At 45.3% G+C, this 14,691-nt stretch overlaps 1 protein-coding gene across 1 annotated transcript; it reads left to right on the plus strand.

The window, feature by feature from the left end:
• Positions 1 to 8,809: 8,809 nt before the first annotated feature.
• On the plus strand, positions 8,810 to 9,418 carry LOC145953294 (uncharacterized). Its single transcript, XM_083067235.1, has one exon. The coding sequence runs from the start codon at positions 8,810 to 8,812 to the stop codon at positions 9,416 to 9,418; it is 609 nt and encodes a 202-aa protein (XP_082923361.1).
• The last annotated feature ends 5,273 nt before the right edge of the window (positions 9,419 to 14,691 follow it).

Here is a 14,691-nt window from a genome sequence, read left to right on the forward strand (position 1 = left end):
GTTATTAATTTTTTTCTTCTATTTTTACCCTTAATAATTAATACATGTTTCTTGAACAATGTGTGTATTTATTTTTAATGTCTACCTAATTTTTCTCTAATTACTCACATAAAGTTAATGTGCATTTATAAGAGCAATATGTTCTCAATAAAATACTATAAAAAACAAAAAAAGGGACAACTATTTAATGGAGTAGTTCAACAGTCTAAAACATGCAAAAAAAATAGAGGGTAAAATAGGAAAGTAAGTAATAAATATTTTTGAAAACTAAAATATCAATGATTTCCTTAAGTCCCGTGCAAAACCTTAAACGACTATGAAAAAAAACGGAGGGAGTACTTAATAAAAAAAATCCCTCCATTTTTTTTTCATAGTCGTTTTGTCAGAATTTGTTATTTTTTTTTCATTGTCATTTTACTAAAATCAATGACTTATTAATTTTTTTCTCCATTTTTACCCTTGATAATTAATACATGTTTACTGAACAATGTGTGTATTTATTTTTAATGTCTACCTATTTTTTCTCCAACTACCCATATAAAATTAATGTGCATTTATAAGAGCAATATGTTCCCAACAAAATATTATAAAAAAACAATATAACCATTAATTCATGGACATGTATAATTAAATACAGTAGGTTACAGTTCAAGTGTAATCAATATATTAATAATTAATGGAATAGATTGCAGTTCAACAGTCTCAAAAATGCAAAAAAAAAAAGGGTAAAATGGGAAAGTAAGTAATAAATATTTTTAAAAACTAAAATATTAATGATTTCCTTAAGTCCCGTGCAAAACCTTAAACGACTATGAAAAAAAACGGAGGGAGTAAATGAATTGGAGAATGAAATTGTACTAACCGTACTTCGCACCCGGGCTCCTAGCCCGGATTAGTGTTGCAAACAAGTAACCCCGGGCACGCGGTGCATGACGTCAGCCCGGCATTTGAGCGAATCATACCTGATTCCGAGGATCTCGTCCCAGACCAGATCCGCCCTTCAATTATATCATATCATATCATGATATATCTTATCTCAAGCCCAAAAGCCCAAGGCAAACCTAGATAACCTCAAGGTACGTGCATTATATATATGAGACCATTATTCGTGCAAACCCTAACTTTAGCATCAGAGTCTCTTTTGCAGGTACCTCCCCCATCTCGGAGCACCAATACACCCAGCAAAGGAGGCTCACCAATCTTACCCGGCGGATCAGCTCTACAGTAGATTTCCGGTAAGAACATTTGGCGCCCACCGTGGGGCCGATCAGACCAAGCTCTTATCGGCTACCCGCACGGTCCGTACCAGGAACCGTATCAGACGAGCACCCAAGCAAAATGAGCAACGAACATACAGCTTCAGGAGACTCAACCCGCGTCACCAACCTGACAATCCTAAAGAGCACAACTGCCCACGCTCAAACCCAATGGCGGTACCTGTTAAGTCTCAATTTTACCTCTTTTTGGATGAGACTTATTAAACAAATTCCACTCATCCTTTGAACCATTGCAATATAATTGTTCTCTTTTTGGTTCATTTTGTGTGCAGATATAACTAACCCAAATTCATCTAACAATACCTTAATCCACCTCATTTTTTGTGCAGGTATTGAGGAAGAGTGGAAAGTTGAAGACTCTTAGGATTGGAAACCTAAGAAGCTAAGGAGCAGAGAAGAGGCTCTGCGCCGGGCTCAATATAACCTGCGCTGGGCGTGACAAAAACAGAGTATTTCATCTCTGCCAGGAATTAAGCCGGGCGCAAAAGGAATTAAGCCGGGCGCAAAAGGAATTGCGCCGGGCTTGTGTTGAGACAGAGAGTGCTTGACTTCTCTGGAAGAACTTGCGCCGGGCGCGAAGAATTGTGCGCCGGGCGCGGAACCCTAATCTGATCTCCCAGGCTCGTATTTGAAGCCATTTTCGGGGTTCTTTCCCCCCATTCACACATTGGGCGCGTTTTGGGAGCTGTGGAAGGGATTCTCGGAGCTTGAAGCCGTTCGTGTGTGGGTCTTTCCTTCGGTTCTTCATTTCTCCCTTCATCTCTATTTTGTATTTACCCTCTTTGTTGAGTGGTTTCACCCATTTTTGTGGGGTTAGATGTAACCAACGAATTCTATTGTAATCCTTACGGTTTTTATGATATATATACATGTTGTTTCATTCATTGTTGTTTATGTTTCTATTCTTAATGCTTGCTTTGGATTTAATCTCATTGCATGATATAGGTTCCATTGGTATTGGAAAATAACCCTTGAAACTAGCTCTGAAACAAATGCCTAGTGGGAAATGTATCTAGGAATGGAGCTTAGCCCATTAGTAGTCTTAAACCCTAGCCCGTAATGCGGATGTAGATATTGGGTACTCAAGGGATTGATATTCAATATCCACATCTAGGCTCTTGCTCTAAGGGATTAGGTTTGAGTAAACTATTGGGTTGACTAAGCAATGAATTCAACAAGAGATTAAGGACTCATTAGTGTAACGTTTGGTGAAATCTGACCCCACAATCTCACAAAACCATTACCATTTCTACCCTTTTCCACTCACAAACCATTATTTATTTATAGCTTTCATTCCAGTAGTCATGCTCTTCGATTCATATACATGACGAACTACAATTTGGAATCATTCTTTAGTCACGAATAGTCATTAAATGCTTATTTTACCTTCTAATCCCTGTGGATACGATATTTTTACTACTTGAACGGCCGGTATACTTGCCGTGTTTGAGACCGTTGATGAAATTAAACTAAATTTCAATTATAACAAAAGTACTTCAACGGAAATCTCAACAAGTTTTTGGCGCCGTTGCCGGGGATTAGAATGGCGATTTAGTATTTGTAGCTATTTGTGACTTATTCTTTGTTTTTATTGTTATTTTTATTTGTGTGTTGGTAATGAATTGTTGAAGCTAACCTGTGCGCTCTAGTCCTCTGCTTTCTCTTGTATGCAAGGAACTGTGAAGTAGATTGACCAATTCCTCTGAGCAGTTGCTGAGCAATCCTCAGATTGAGCACAAAGCAAGGAGGAACAAGAGCAACAGGAGGAGAAGGAGAGTAGAGCACTTCAAGTTGGTCACTGTCAGGCTCGGGACAGTAAACAAGCGCTTCCTGGGAGGCAACCCAGAGATCTGACTTTGTTTATGTGTTTGTCCTTTCATTCTGTTGTAGATTTTAGTGTTAATGTTTGTTATGCATGATTGTTTTGTGTACACGTTGTTTGTGTTATATGTTGGTTTGTGGTATGTATTATTTTGTGTTAGATGTTGATTGTTAGAATCATGCTTGAGTGGGTAAATATAGGGTACATCTTGTTGGGAGTGTGAGGAAGAGGTAACTCTGTATCTAGGTGGAAATCAGGCCTTATCTCAAAGTAAATTTAGGCAAAACTGACCATATCAGGGTTATGCGCCCGGCGCGCTTCACCTCGCGCCCAGCGCAAGACTCGAATTGTGGTCTCTGGAACCCACCACGCCGGGCGCGTTTAACGCACGCCCGGCGCGATATCAGATTTTGAAACCTCATTGATTTTTACTGATATTAAGCCCGGCGCATCTGTGTTAAGCCCGGCGCACCACATTCCTGACAGCCCATATTTATCTGTTTTCAATCATGTTTCTTTATGTTCTGTTGTATGTTGTATGTTTGTGTGCTTTATGTTGCATTGTTATAGTTCATTTCCGTGTGCATGCATGTTGTGCTTAATTTTGGTCTAAGGATATTCTCCATTTTTGCTATATTTGCTTGGTCATCACTGTGTATAAATTTTGTGCTCACCATGTTCTTTCATGAGTACACTCTGCAATCACTTCTGGTTACCAGGACTTTCAGGCGTATACTGGTTGGCCTGGGGACCAGGCTCCTAAGTTTGGGGGAGTGGAGCTGCTGAGGTTGATGGAGTTGATGATGGTGGAGCAGCTCTTGGAGATGATGATGACCAGACCCCATAGATGGAAGCAGATGGAGCCTACCTTAGTTTACCTTTGTTATTGCAATTTACTTTTTTGTCTTTTATTTTCAGTATTTAACTATTTTTATATCTATCTCTTTTGGTGATTACACTGTTGGTTCTTTTTGTGAATATTCTGCTTTAGCACAAGTTTTAATCTTGTTGATACTTGCGTTGCTTGTGGTCAATTCTGGATTGTAGTTTGCTTGATGTTATGGTGCATGTACCCTAGACATTTTCAAGTCACATTAGATCTTTAGTTCATAACTAGTTGCATACGGGTTTCAATGTTGATCATAGAACTGAGTTGAGTTTGATAGTTGTGCATGCATAGCCGGGTGAGGTGTGAGCCTAAATACCTATGAGTGAACTACACTTAGGTTGCATGATAGACTTTGCTTGAGTTTCCCTGGTGGTTTGCTTATGTTGTGCACTTATATGATCAAGGCATTCACATTTCCATCTTTTGTTAACCATCTAAGCCAAAAAGCCATCTCCACTCTTCACTTGACCCATACCTTTCTAAGCCTAAACACCACACCTTCCACTTGTCCCAAACCATGAAAAATTAACCATAACCCTTGCTTTGGTTAAGAGAGCAAACTGATGACATCAAATAAGTTTGGGGGAGTTGAAGAATGGGGAATTTTGGGAAGAAGAAAGTATGTGGTCAGCCATTACAAAAAAAAAAAAAAAAAAAAAAAAAAGAGAAAAACAAAGCAAAACAAAAACAAAAATATTAAGATGCAAAAATGTAAATATGCATCTCATAAAGGCTAATGGCTTGGATCAGGTAAAGGGCATGTGCCAAATTGTTGTAATGGGGTATGGAGAGGGACATCATTGTAAAATCTTATTTGCTCTCTTAAGCTATAGCACCTTCAATCCGTGAAAAACCATAAAACTGCTACCGCTTGACCCTGCTTGACCCAGATTGCCCTAATAAAGACCTTGTGATAAGTGTCTGCATTTGTTTTACCACTGGTTTCATATGGAAACGAAGAGCAAAGTTGAATTATGTGGCGTGAGTAGTAGACTAGAGAGAAACACTCACCCTGATACACTAGTGTGCATAGAGAGAAACATTTTCCTAGTGAGGATGCATACACAGATAGTCATTACTCTTCTCAGCTCTTTGATCTCTTTTGAAACCTTTGTTTGCACCTTGTCATGTTCTATTGCAATAATTGTGATTGGAAATTCATCTGAGGTTCATGCTTGCGAAAAGAAGATACAAGTAAACTAGGATGTAGAAATTGACTCACTTGCATTGCTTGTTATCTGCTAGATTAATTACCTTTTGCTTGAGGACAAGCAAGGTTCTAAGTTTGGGGGAGTTGTTAAGTCTCAATTTTACCTCTTTTTGGATGAGACTTATTAAACAAATTCCACTCATCCTTTGAACCATTGCAATATAATTGTTCTCTTTTTGGTTCATTTTGTGTGCAGATATAACTAACCCAAATTCATCTAACAATACCTTAATCCACCTCATTTTTTGTGCAGGTATTGAGGAAGAGTGGAAAGTTGAAGACTCTTAGGATTGGAAACCTAAGAAGCTAAGGAGCAGAGAAGAGGCTCTGCGCCGGGCTCAATATAACCTGCGCTGGGCGTGACAAAAACAGAGTATTTCATCTCTGCCAGGAATTAAGCCGGGCGCAAAAGGAATTAAGCCGGGCGCAAAAGGAATTGCGCCGGGCTTGTGTTGAGACAGAGAGTGCTTGACTTCTCTGGAAGAACTTGCGCCGGGCGCGAAGAATTGTGCGCCGGGCGCGGAACCCTAATCTGATCTCCCAGGCTCGTATTTGAAGCCATTTTCGGGGTTCTTTCCCCCCATTCACACATTGGGCGCGTTTTGGGAGCTGTGGAAGGGATTCTCGGAGCTTGAAGCCGTTCGTGTGTGGGTCTTTCCTTCGGTTCTTCATTTCTCCCTTCATCTCTATTTTGTATTTACCCTCTTTGTTGAGTGGTTTCACCCATTTTTGTGGGGTTAGATGTAACCAACGAATTCTATTGTAATCCTTACGGTTTTTATGATATATATACATGTTGTTTCATTCATTGTTGTTTATGTTTCTATTCTTAATGCTTGCTTTGTATTTAATCTCATTGCATGATATAGGTTCCATTGGGTATTGGAAAATAACCCTTGAAACTAGCTCTGAAACAAATGCCTAGTGGGAAATGTATCTAGGAATGGAGCTTAGCCCATTAGTAGTCTTAAACCCTAGCCCGTAATGCGGATGTAGATATTGGGTACTCAAGGGATTGATATTCAATATCCACATCTAGGCTCTTGCTCTAAGGGATTAGGTTTGAGTAAACTATTGGGTTGACTAAGCAATGAATTCAACAAGAGATTAAGGACTCATTAGTGTAACGTTTGGTGAAATCTGACCCCACAATCTCACAAAACCATTACCATTTCTACCCTTTTCCACTCACAAACCATTATTTATTTATAGCTTTCATTCCAGTAGTCATGCTCTTCGATTCATATACATGACGAACTACAATTTGGAATCATTCTTTAGTCACGAATAGTCATTAAATGCTTATTTTACCTTCTAATCCCTGTGGATACGATATTTTTACTACTTGAACGGCCGGTATACTTGCCGTGTTTGAGACCGTTGATGAAATTAAACTAAATTTCAATTATAACAAAAGTACTTCAACGGAAATCTCAACAGTACCCCGATCGCCCCTCCGACTCACCCCTCGGCCCCGGCGAGACAGTCTGGGACCTGGAAGACCGGGGAACAGGGCCTAGCCCCCCAAACCAATTAGTAAGCACAATTGCGGGCGGCTTCGCAGGGGGCGGCGCCAGCAGCTCGTCCCGGAAAAAACACCTACGTAAAGTCAACCGCGTACACCCGGCCACGCATACTGTGCGCCGAGACTCGGCCACCATATCTTTCACCAACGACGACTACGTCGGAATCAGTCCAAATCAGGACGACCCCATGGTCGTGACAGTAACTTTAGCCAATTGGGAAGTTCGCAGGACCCTGGTCGACCAGGGAAGCTCGGCCGATGTCCTATACTGGCCAACATTCCTCAGGTTAGACATTCCCCACTCTCTCGTACAACCTCACACCGAACCTTTGGTCGGTTTTGCAGGAGCAACCATCCACCCCAGAGGACGAGTGGACCTATTGACGACCTTCGGAACACCGCCGGCCTCCCGGCAAATCCTGGTTCGATACCTACTGGTGGAGGCCAACTCCACCTATAACACCATCATCGGCAGGTCAACCCTAAACCAACTCGGGGCGGTAGTGTCCACCCCGCATCTTACCATGAAATTCCCGGGGCACGACGGAAAAATCATCTCCATCAGAGCAAACCAGCAGGAAGCGCGACAATGCTACGTAGACAGCCTAGAAACTGCCCTCCCAATCAGACAACACAAAAGCGACTTCACTGTTCTAACCCGTGCTGACCACGAGGAAACCACCGACCTCGATCCGAGATTCGACGCTCACGATGAGCGGCCCAGTCCCGTCGATGAGCTCGACGATCTCCAAACTGGAAAGCTCCCCAGCCAAACAACAAAGATCAACAAACAATTAGACCCCAAACTACGACAACAACTCCAGGAAGAAATCCTCAGGAACGTCGATCTCTTCGCTTGGTCCAGCGCTGACATGCCCGACATAGACGCCAACTTCATCTGCCACAGGTTAGCGATACACAAAGAGGCCAAGCCGGTCGCACAAAGAAAGAGGAAGGTCGGCAGCGAAAGACGGGATGCCGTCATCATTGAAACGCAGAAACTGCTCAACGCCGGTTTCATCCGGGAAGTCAGGTACACTACCTGGCTGACAAACGTAGTCCTAGTAAAGAAGAACTCGGGAAAGTGGCGCATGTGCGTCGATTACACCGACCTCAACAGAGCATGCCCCAAGGACTCGTACCCCTTGCCGAGCATCGATAGGTTAGTCGACGGAGCATCCGGGCATGCCCTCCTCAGCTTCCTCGACGCCTATTCCGCGTACAACCAGATAATGATGTATCCACCGGATGAAGTACACACGTCCTTCATCACTGATCGCGCCAACTACTGTTACCGGGTGATGCCCTTCGGCCTCAAAAACGCAGGGGCAACCTACCAGCGGCTGATGGACAAAGTCTTCCACCACCAAATCGGGCGATAAACATGGAGGTCTACGTGGACGACATGGTGGTAAAAACCATCTCGGCAACGAACCATGCCTCCGACCTTGCCGAGGTGTTCGCCCAGATCAGAAAGCACAACATGCGTCTCAACCCGGAGAAATGCGTCTTCGGTCTCCGGGGAGGAAGATTTCTTGGCTTCATGATCACCAGTAGAGGAATCGAAGCCAACCCCGAGAAGTGCGAGGCCATCATACACATGCAAAGCCCACAATCGGTAAAAGAGGTGCAGCGCCTGGCCGGATGGCTGGTCTCACTGTCCCGGTTTATCCCTAAACTCGCGGAGAAGGCAGGACCAATTTTCACCCTGTTAAAGAAACCAAAAGACTTCTCGTGGAACGACCAGTGTGAAGCAGCGTTCCAAAGCTTCAAAAATTTCCTCACAACCCCGCCAATCTTGCAAAGGCCGGATCACAACACCGACCTCCTTCTTTACCTGGCAGTGGCAGAAGGCGCCATCAGCGCCGTCATTGTACAAGAGCATCAGAAGGCTCAAACCCCAATCTACTTCATCAGTCGGGTCCTCCGAGACGCCGAAAGAAGGTACCAAATGGTCGAAAAGCTGGCGTTGGCACTGGTCACCGCAGCCCGGCGACTCTGACCTTACTTCCAAAGCCACCAGGTGGTAGTCAAAACCGACTACCCCATCAAACAAATCCTGCGAAAGCCTGAGCTTGCCGGGCGCATGATTGCCTGGTCAATAGAACTGTCAGATTTCGGAATCCGGTACGAAAGCCGCGGACCTCTAAAAGCCCAATGTTTGGCCGACTTCGTAGCCGAGCTCACGCCGGCCACCACAGAAGAACCCCAAGCATGGACCCTCCATGTAGATGGATCCTCCAACTCCAAAGGAGGAGGTGCAGGCATCATCCTGGAAGGACCAAACCGAATCACTGTGGAACAATCCCTCAAGTTCGGATTTAAAGCAACTAATAACCAGGCAGAGTACGAAGCTCTCCTCGCCGGACTAAGATTAGCCCGGGACCTCGAAGCTCGAAGAGTAAGCTGCAACAGCGATTCCAAACTCATGGTAGAACAGCTTGGTGGAACGTACCAAGCAAAGGACGCCCTCCTACAGAGATACTTTCATACCGCAGCCCAACAGATCTCGTCTTTCGATGAGTTCTCCATAAAACACGTACCGCGAGAGCAGAACACCAGAGCAGACCTACTGTCAAAACTCGCCAGTACCAAAAAGCCCGGGCAACACCGAACCATTATCCAAGAAACCTTGCACTCACCCAGCCTGGATGATAAAACTGTCAATGTCAACGACAGCGAAGAGCTAGGATGAATGACAGACATATGGAACTACCTAAAAGATGGAGCCCTGTCTACAGATAAGGATGAGGCAAGGAAGGTGAGAATGCGATCAGCAAAGTTCACCATCATCGACGGTGAATTATTCAAACGCGGAATTTCCATCCCACTGCTCAAATGTTTGACCATATCTCAAGCAGCCTATGTTGTCAAGGAAATTCATCACGGAGTATGCGGAATGCACTCTGGAGCTCGCTCGATGGCAGCCAGGGTACTCCGAGCTAGATACTACTGGCCCACCTTGAAGTCAGATTGCCAAAACTACATCCAGAAATGCAAAGAGTGCCAGCAGTTTGGCAACGCGCATCGACAGCCCCCCGAGGCTCTTCACCACATGATGGCAGCATGGCCTTTCTCCTAGTGGGGAATGGACATCCTTGGGCCTTTCCCCCCGCGAAGGGTCAGTTAAAGTTCCTCCTGGTGGCAATCGACTACTTCACCAAGTGGATCGAGGCGCGCCCACTTGCCAAGATCACCACGGAAAACGTGCGAAAATTCACATGGAAAAACATTGTCTGCAGATTCGGAATTCCCCACACTATTGTCACTGACAACGGGCGGCAGTTCATCGCAGAAGAATTTGAAGTCTTCCTCCAAGAACTCGGAATCAAGCACTTGCCGACCTCGGTGGAGCACCCCCAAACCAACGGCCAAGCCGAAGCAGCCAATAAGGTCATCCTCCGGGAACTCAAGAAACGGCTAGGGAACGCAAAAGGGGAGTGCCCCGACATGCTTCCCGGCATCCTCTGGGCATACCACTGCACCCCACAGTCAACCACGCAAGAAACACCTTACCGACTAACTTATGGAGCCGACGCAATGATCCCGGTAGAGGTCAGACAAACATCCCACTGATGCCAAGTCTTCAACAATGAAAAAAATAACCACGAGCTAGCAACAGACCTCGACCTGCTAGACGAGCTCCGAGACGAAGCCCAAATCCACGCAGAAGTTTGCAAAGTCCGGGCCGCCCAGAGATACAACTCCCGGGTGAAACCCCGGTCTTTCCGGGAAGGCGACCTGGTATGGCGGCTACTCGGAGAAGCACGAAAGGACACGTCGGACGTGAAGCTCGCACCCACTTGGGGCGGCCCATTCCGAGTCGCAAAAAACCTGGAAAACGGAGCCTACCGGCTAGAGGAGCTCAGCGGGAAGCCCGTTCCACGAACTTGGAACGCTACCCACCTCAAATTTTACTTCAGTTAAACTTTGTACAAATACACGATGCACTCTTTTCCCACCTCAGGAAAAACACACTAACTGAGAGGGGTTTTTAACGAGGCACACGGCTTTCGTCAATAAAATGACTCGTTTCTTTTATATATTCGAAATCCCTTACGGTGCTGTTACCCAGTCATTCAAATAGAGGTCGAGAACGAACCTCATTTCATTCAAATAGAGGTCGAAAACGAACCTCACTTCATTCAAATAGAGGTCGAGAACGAACCTCATTTCATTCAAATAGAGGTCGAAAACGAACCTCACTTCATTCAAATAGAGGTCGAGAACGAACCTTATTTCATTCAAATAGAGGTCGAAAACGAACCTCACTTCATTCAAATAGAGGTCGAGAATGAACCTCATTTCATTCAAATAGAGGTTGAAAACGAACCTCACTTCATTCAAATAGAGGTCGAGAACGAACCTCATTTCACTCAAATAAAGGTTGAAAACGAACCTCACTTCATTCAAATAGAGGTCAAAAACGAACCTCACTTTACTCATCAAGGGCTGCACCTGGCCCTTCAACCTTCATAACTCCTCCTGCTGCCGGGACCATTTGCGCTTCCAATAATCCACAATGGTCGTGCCCCTCTGCAAAAAGATCTGGGCAGCGTCGAAACTTGCCACGGGCCCGGCGGATTCAAACATCGCCTGATCGGCCGCACCCAAGGAGCCCTGCGAAAAAAACTTCTCAGGCGTCAGCGAGGCGCTCCACCAAGAGTCGATCCCCTCCGACGCACTCAGGTGCTCCAACCGTGTTGGCACACCCTCCTGCGCATAACGATACGCAAGGTAGGGACGCTTGGGTGGCCCCCTCGTCGCAGGCGCAGGAGCCGGAGCCCCAGAACCAGAGCCCTCACCACGATGACCGGTTGAGGAGGAGGAGGCCACCGGCCCAACCGCTGGTCCAGTCGCCGGGACGTTACCCCCCCACCACCGGTGACCTTCGACCATCAGAAACCCCTGCGGTGCTCCCCGCCTACAAAAAATATAGAGCAAAAAATATAAAAATCTCACCAACTAAACAAGAGGCGCAACAATGTAGCAGATCACAGCCACACGCTGCCCACCTCAACAACAGGAGCGAGCCGCCCAACGTCGGAATCTCCGCTTCAGAAGGCACACCAGCCTGGCCAACGGCCCGGGAAGTCGACCCAACAACAGCCTCCACCTACGAGGAACGATCCCAACTCAGAAACACTAAGCAAAAGCATGCAAAGGAAAAGCTAACAAGGTGACAAATAGTCCCTACCCCTCGACCAGCAGCCTGCACAGGCACTCCAGCAGAAGGGCGGAGGGGCTCGATATCCGGCTCCGCCACTCGAGCCCCCCCGTCCAATAGAGAGGTCCCAGCTGAGCCCGCTGCCTCGACACCGAAGGCCCCTGCAACGACCCCCTCCGCCTCGTGAGGGGCAGCGACTCCCCCGGTCTCCGCCGGGACCCTCTTCCTCTTCCGGTTTATCTTCAGGGGGGAAACCTCCTCCTCCCCTTGGACCTCAGGACCCTCAAGCTCGGCCACATGGTAGCCATAGTGCTGCTTCCAGCCACGCCACAGGTCCCTTCCCACAATACCTAAGTACAGAAATCAAAGCACATCAGCAGGCATTAAACCCCAACAACTAAACGAAAACAACAAAATACGCACCCTCCAAGTCTCCCTCCCTGTGCGCCGAACGCTCGAGCGACAGGATGAGCTTGCAGTCCAGCGGACGAGGAAGTGCCTTCAAAGCTTCAACAGCAGCCGTCTCCGACGGCGTTAACTTCGACGGATCCACCCCATGAAACCCAACAGGGTCGTGGCACCAATAGAAAGGAAACCTTGGCAGCCCACCAAAGTAGAATCCCCCGTCCTCCAAAGGGTTGACACCAGCAAGAGTAACCCGAAAAAAATCCTGCCTGTAAATTTTATATGAAGGGGAGTAGGGGGTAAACAAACCCCCCTCCTTTCCTCCATTTAAAGACAAGGTCCCGTACGTAGGACCACCCACCTTCAACTGGTAAAAAGAAAGGAAGACCGGCAGGGATACCTCCATCCCTAGAACTCCACTCAAGATCTCGAACACCCTCAAAAAGCCCCAGTTGTGGGATGCAACTGACTGGGGGCCGCATTAATATAGTTCAAAAAATCACTTTTGAACTGTGTAAAGGGAAGACAAACACTCAAATCTCTGAAAAAGCTCTCATATACATAAAATGAGGGGGAATCAGCAGACCTTTTCATGTACACACCCTCGCCAGCCGAACAAGGCTCCAGTCGGACCATCCGAGAGACGGAGGGGTCACAAATCCTGTGCGTCTCCCACAGCGCATCGACCTCCGGTTTCGAATCAAAGACACTCGCAAACCTGGCCATTTCGCGTTTGACCCACTCATAACCAGGAATGCCCAGCTCTAAGTCTCCGGGCGGAGGCGCCCCTTTTGCCTCGGCGGCGACCACCGCCTTGCCACGTACCCTACCCCTAGTGGAGGCAGAAGACTTGCCGCCATAACCACCAGCCATCAAGAAAACACAAAGAAAACGGAAACGAGGAGCAAGCAAAGATGAGACATGCGCAAGAAGCCGATAGACAGAAAAAAAGTAAAGCGAAATGGGCAAAGGCGCGAGAAAGGGAAAAGTCTCTCCCCAAAATTCAAAACCGCCAGGCTACGTGTCGACCAAGGGGCACGCCTGACAAAACATTAAATGCAAGCCATCATCGCTTAACCGCCATTTTCTTTAGTGCGCCGACCGCACGTTTCAGAAGTGAACAGCCGCGCCACGTGGCGAAGCTCCAGATAGCGTACGCACTAAGTCGCTCCCCCTCTAGCAAGCCCGGTCTTAACTCCTCAACCTATGGCTTTCGGAGCTCGGGGGGCTAGTGTACTAACCGTACTTCGCACCCGGGCTCCTAGCCCGGATTAGTGTTGCAAACAAGTAACCCCGGGCACGCGGTGCATGACGTCAGCCCGGCATTTGAGCGAATCATACCTGATTCCGAGGATCTCGTCCCAGACCAGATCCGCCCTTCAATTATATCATATCATATCATGATATATCTTATCTCAAGCCCAAAAGCCCAAGGCAAACCTAGATAACCTCAAGGTACGTGCATTATATATATGAGACCATTATTCGTGCAAACCCTAACTTTAGCATCGGAGTCTCTTTTGCAGGTGCCTCCCCCATCTCGGAGCACCAATACACCCAGCAAAGGAGGCTCACCAATCTTACCCGGCGGATCAGCTCTACAGCAGATTTTCGGTAAGAACAGAAATTAATAAGAGAGAGAAAATATTTAATTTTCATAAATTAAATTAAATTACTATAATATCCTTTATACAAATTAACCAAATCAAAAGAAATGGGTGATTTTTTTGTCCTAAAATTTTGGTGTAGGTTGCTAACATACTCCCACTAAAAAATAGGTGGGAGTATATTAGCATTCCCCATATATATATAGTAATTTAAATTCTTTCTTTAACTTATTTCTCTCTCATCTCTCATAAAATGACAGTGAATGAAGTTAATAAGAGAGAGAAAATATTTTATTTTATTTTAAAATTAAATTAAATTATTATAATATCCTTTGTACGAATTAACCAAATCAAAAGAAATGAGTGGTTTTTTTGTCCTAAAATTTTGGTGTAGGTTGATAACATACTCCCACTAAAAAATAGGTGGGAGTATATTAACATTTCCCACACATATATATATATATATATATATATATATATATATATATATAATCATTCAATATAAAGCAATATATAGAATCCTAAGTGCTAATCAAGCACTACTATACAGACTATCAAAAACACTCCAAGATAAGACTATACTGCCAAAATGGCCCTGCAACATCTCCATGAAGCCTACTTAGATTAGTTCAGATTTTTTATAGTACAATCCAATTTAGTTCAAAGTAGTTTTTTTTAGTGCTACAATTTTGGTTCAACCATTAAATGTTTATCTAATGATTGTTAAAATTGTAATATTAACTATGAGTTAACATTAAATAAATGATGTGATGATTAATATTTAATAAC

The sequence above is a fragment of the Cajanus cajan genome, chromosome 11, assembly GCF_000230855.2.
Source record: "Cajanus cajan strain Asha chromosome 11, NIPB_CcT2T_4, whole genome shotgun sequence".
NCBI lineage: Eukaryota > Viridiplantae > Streptophyta > Magnoliopsida > Fabales > Fabaceae > Cajanus > Cajanus cajan.

Excerpts from the sequence above, each read along its gene's own strand:
- LOC145953294 (XM_083067235.1), top strand. The coding sequence starts at position 8,810 with ATGATTGCCTGGTCAATAGAACTGTCAGATTTCGGAATCCGGTACGAA.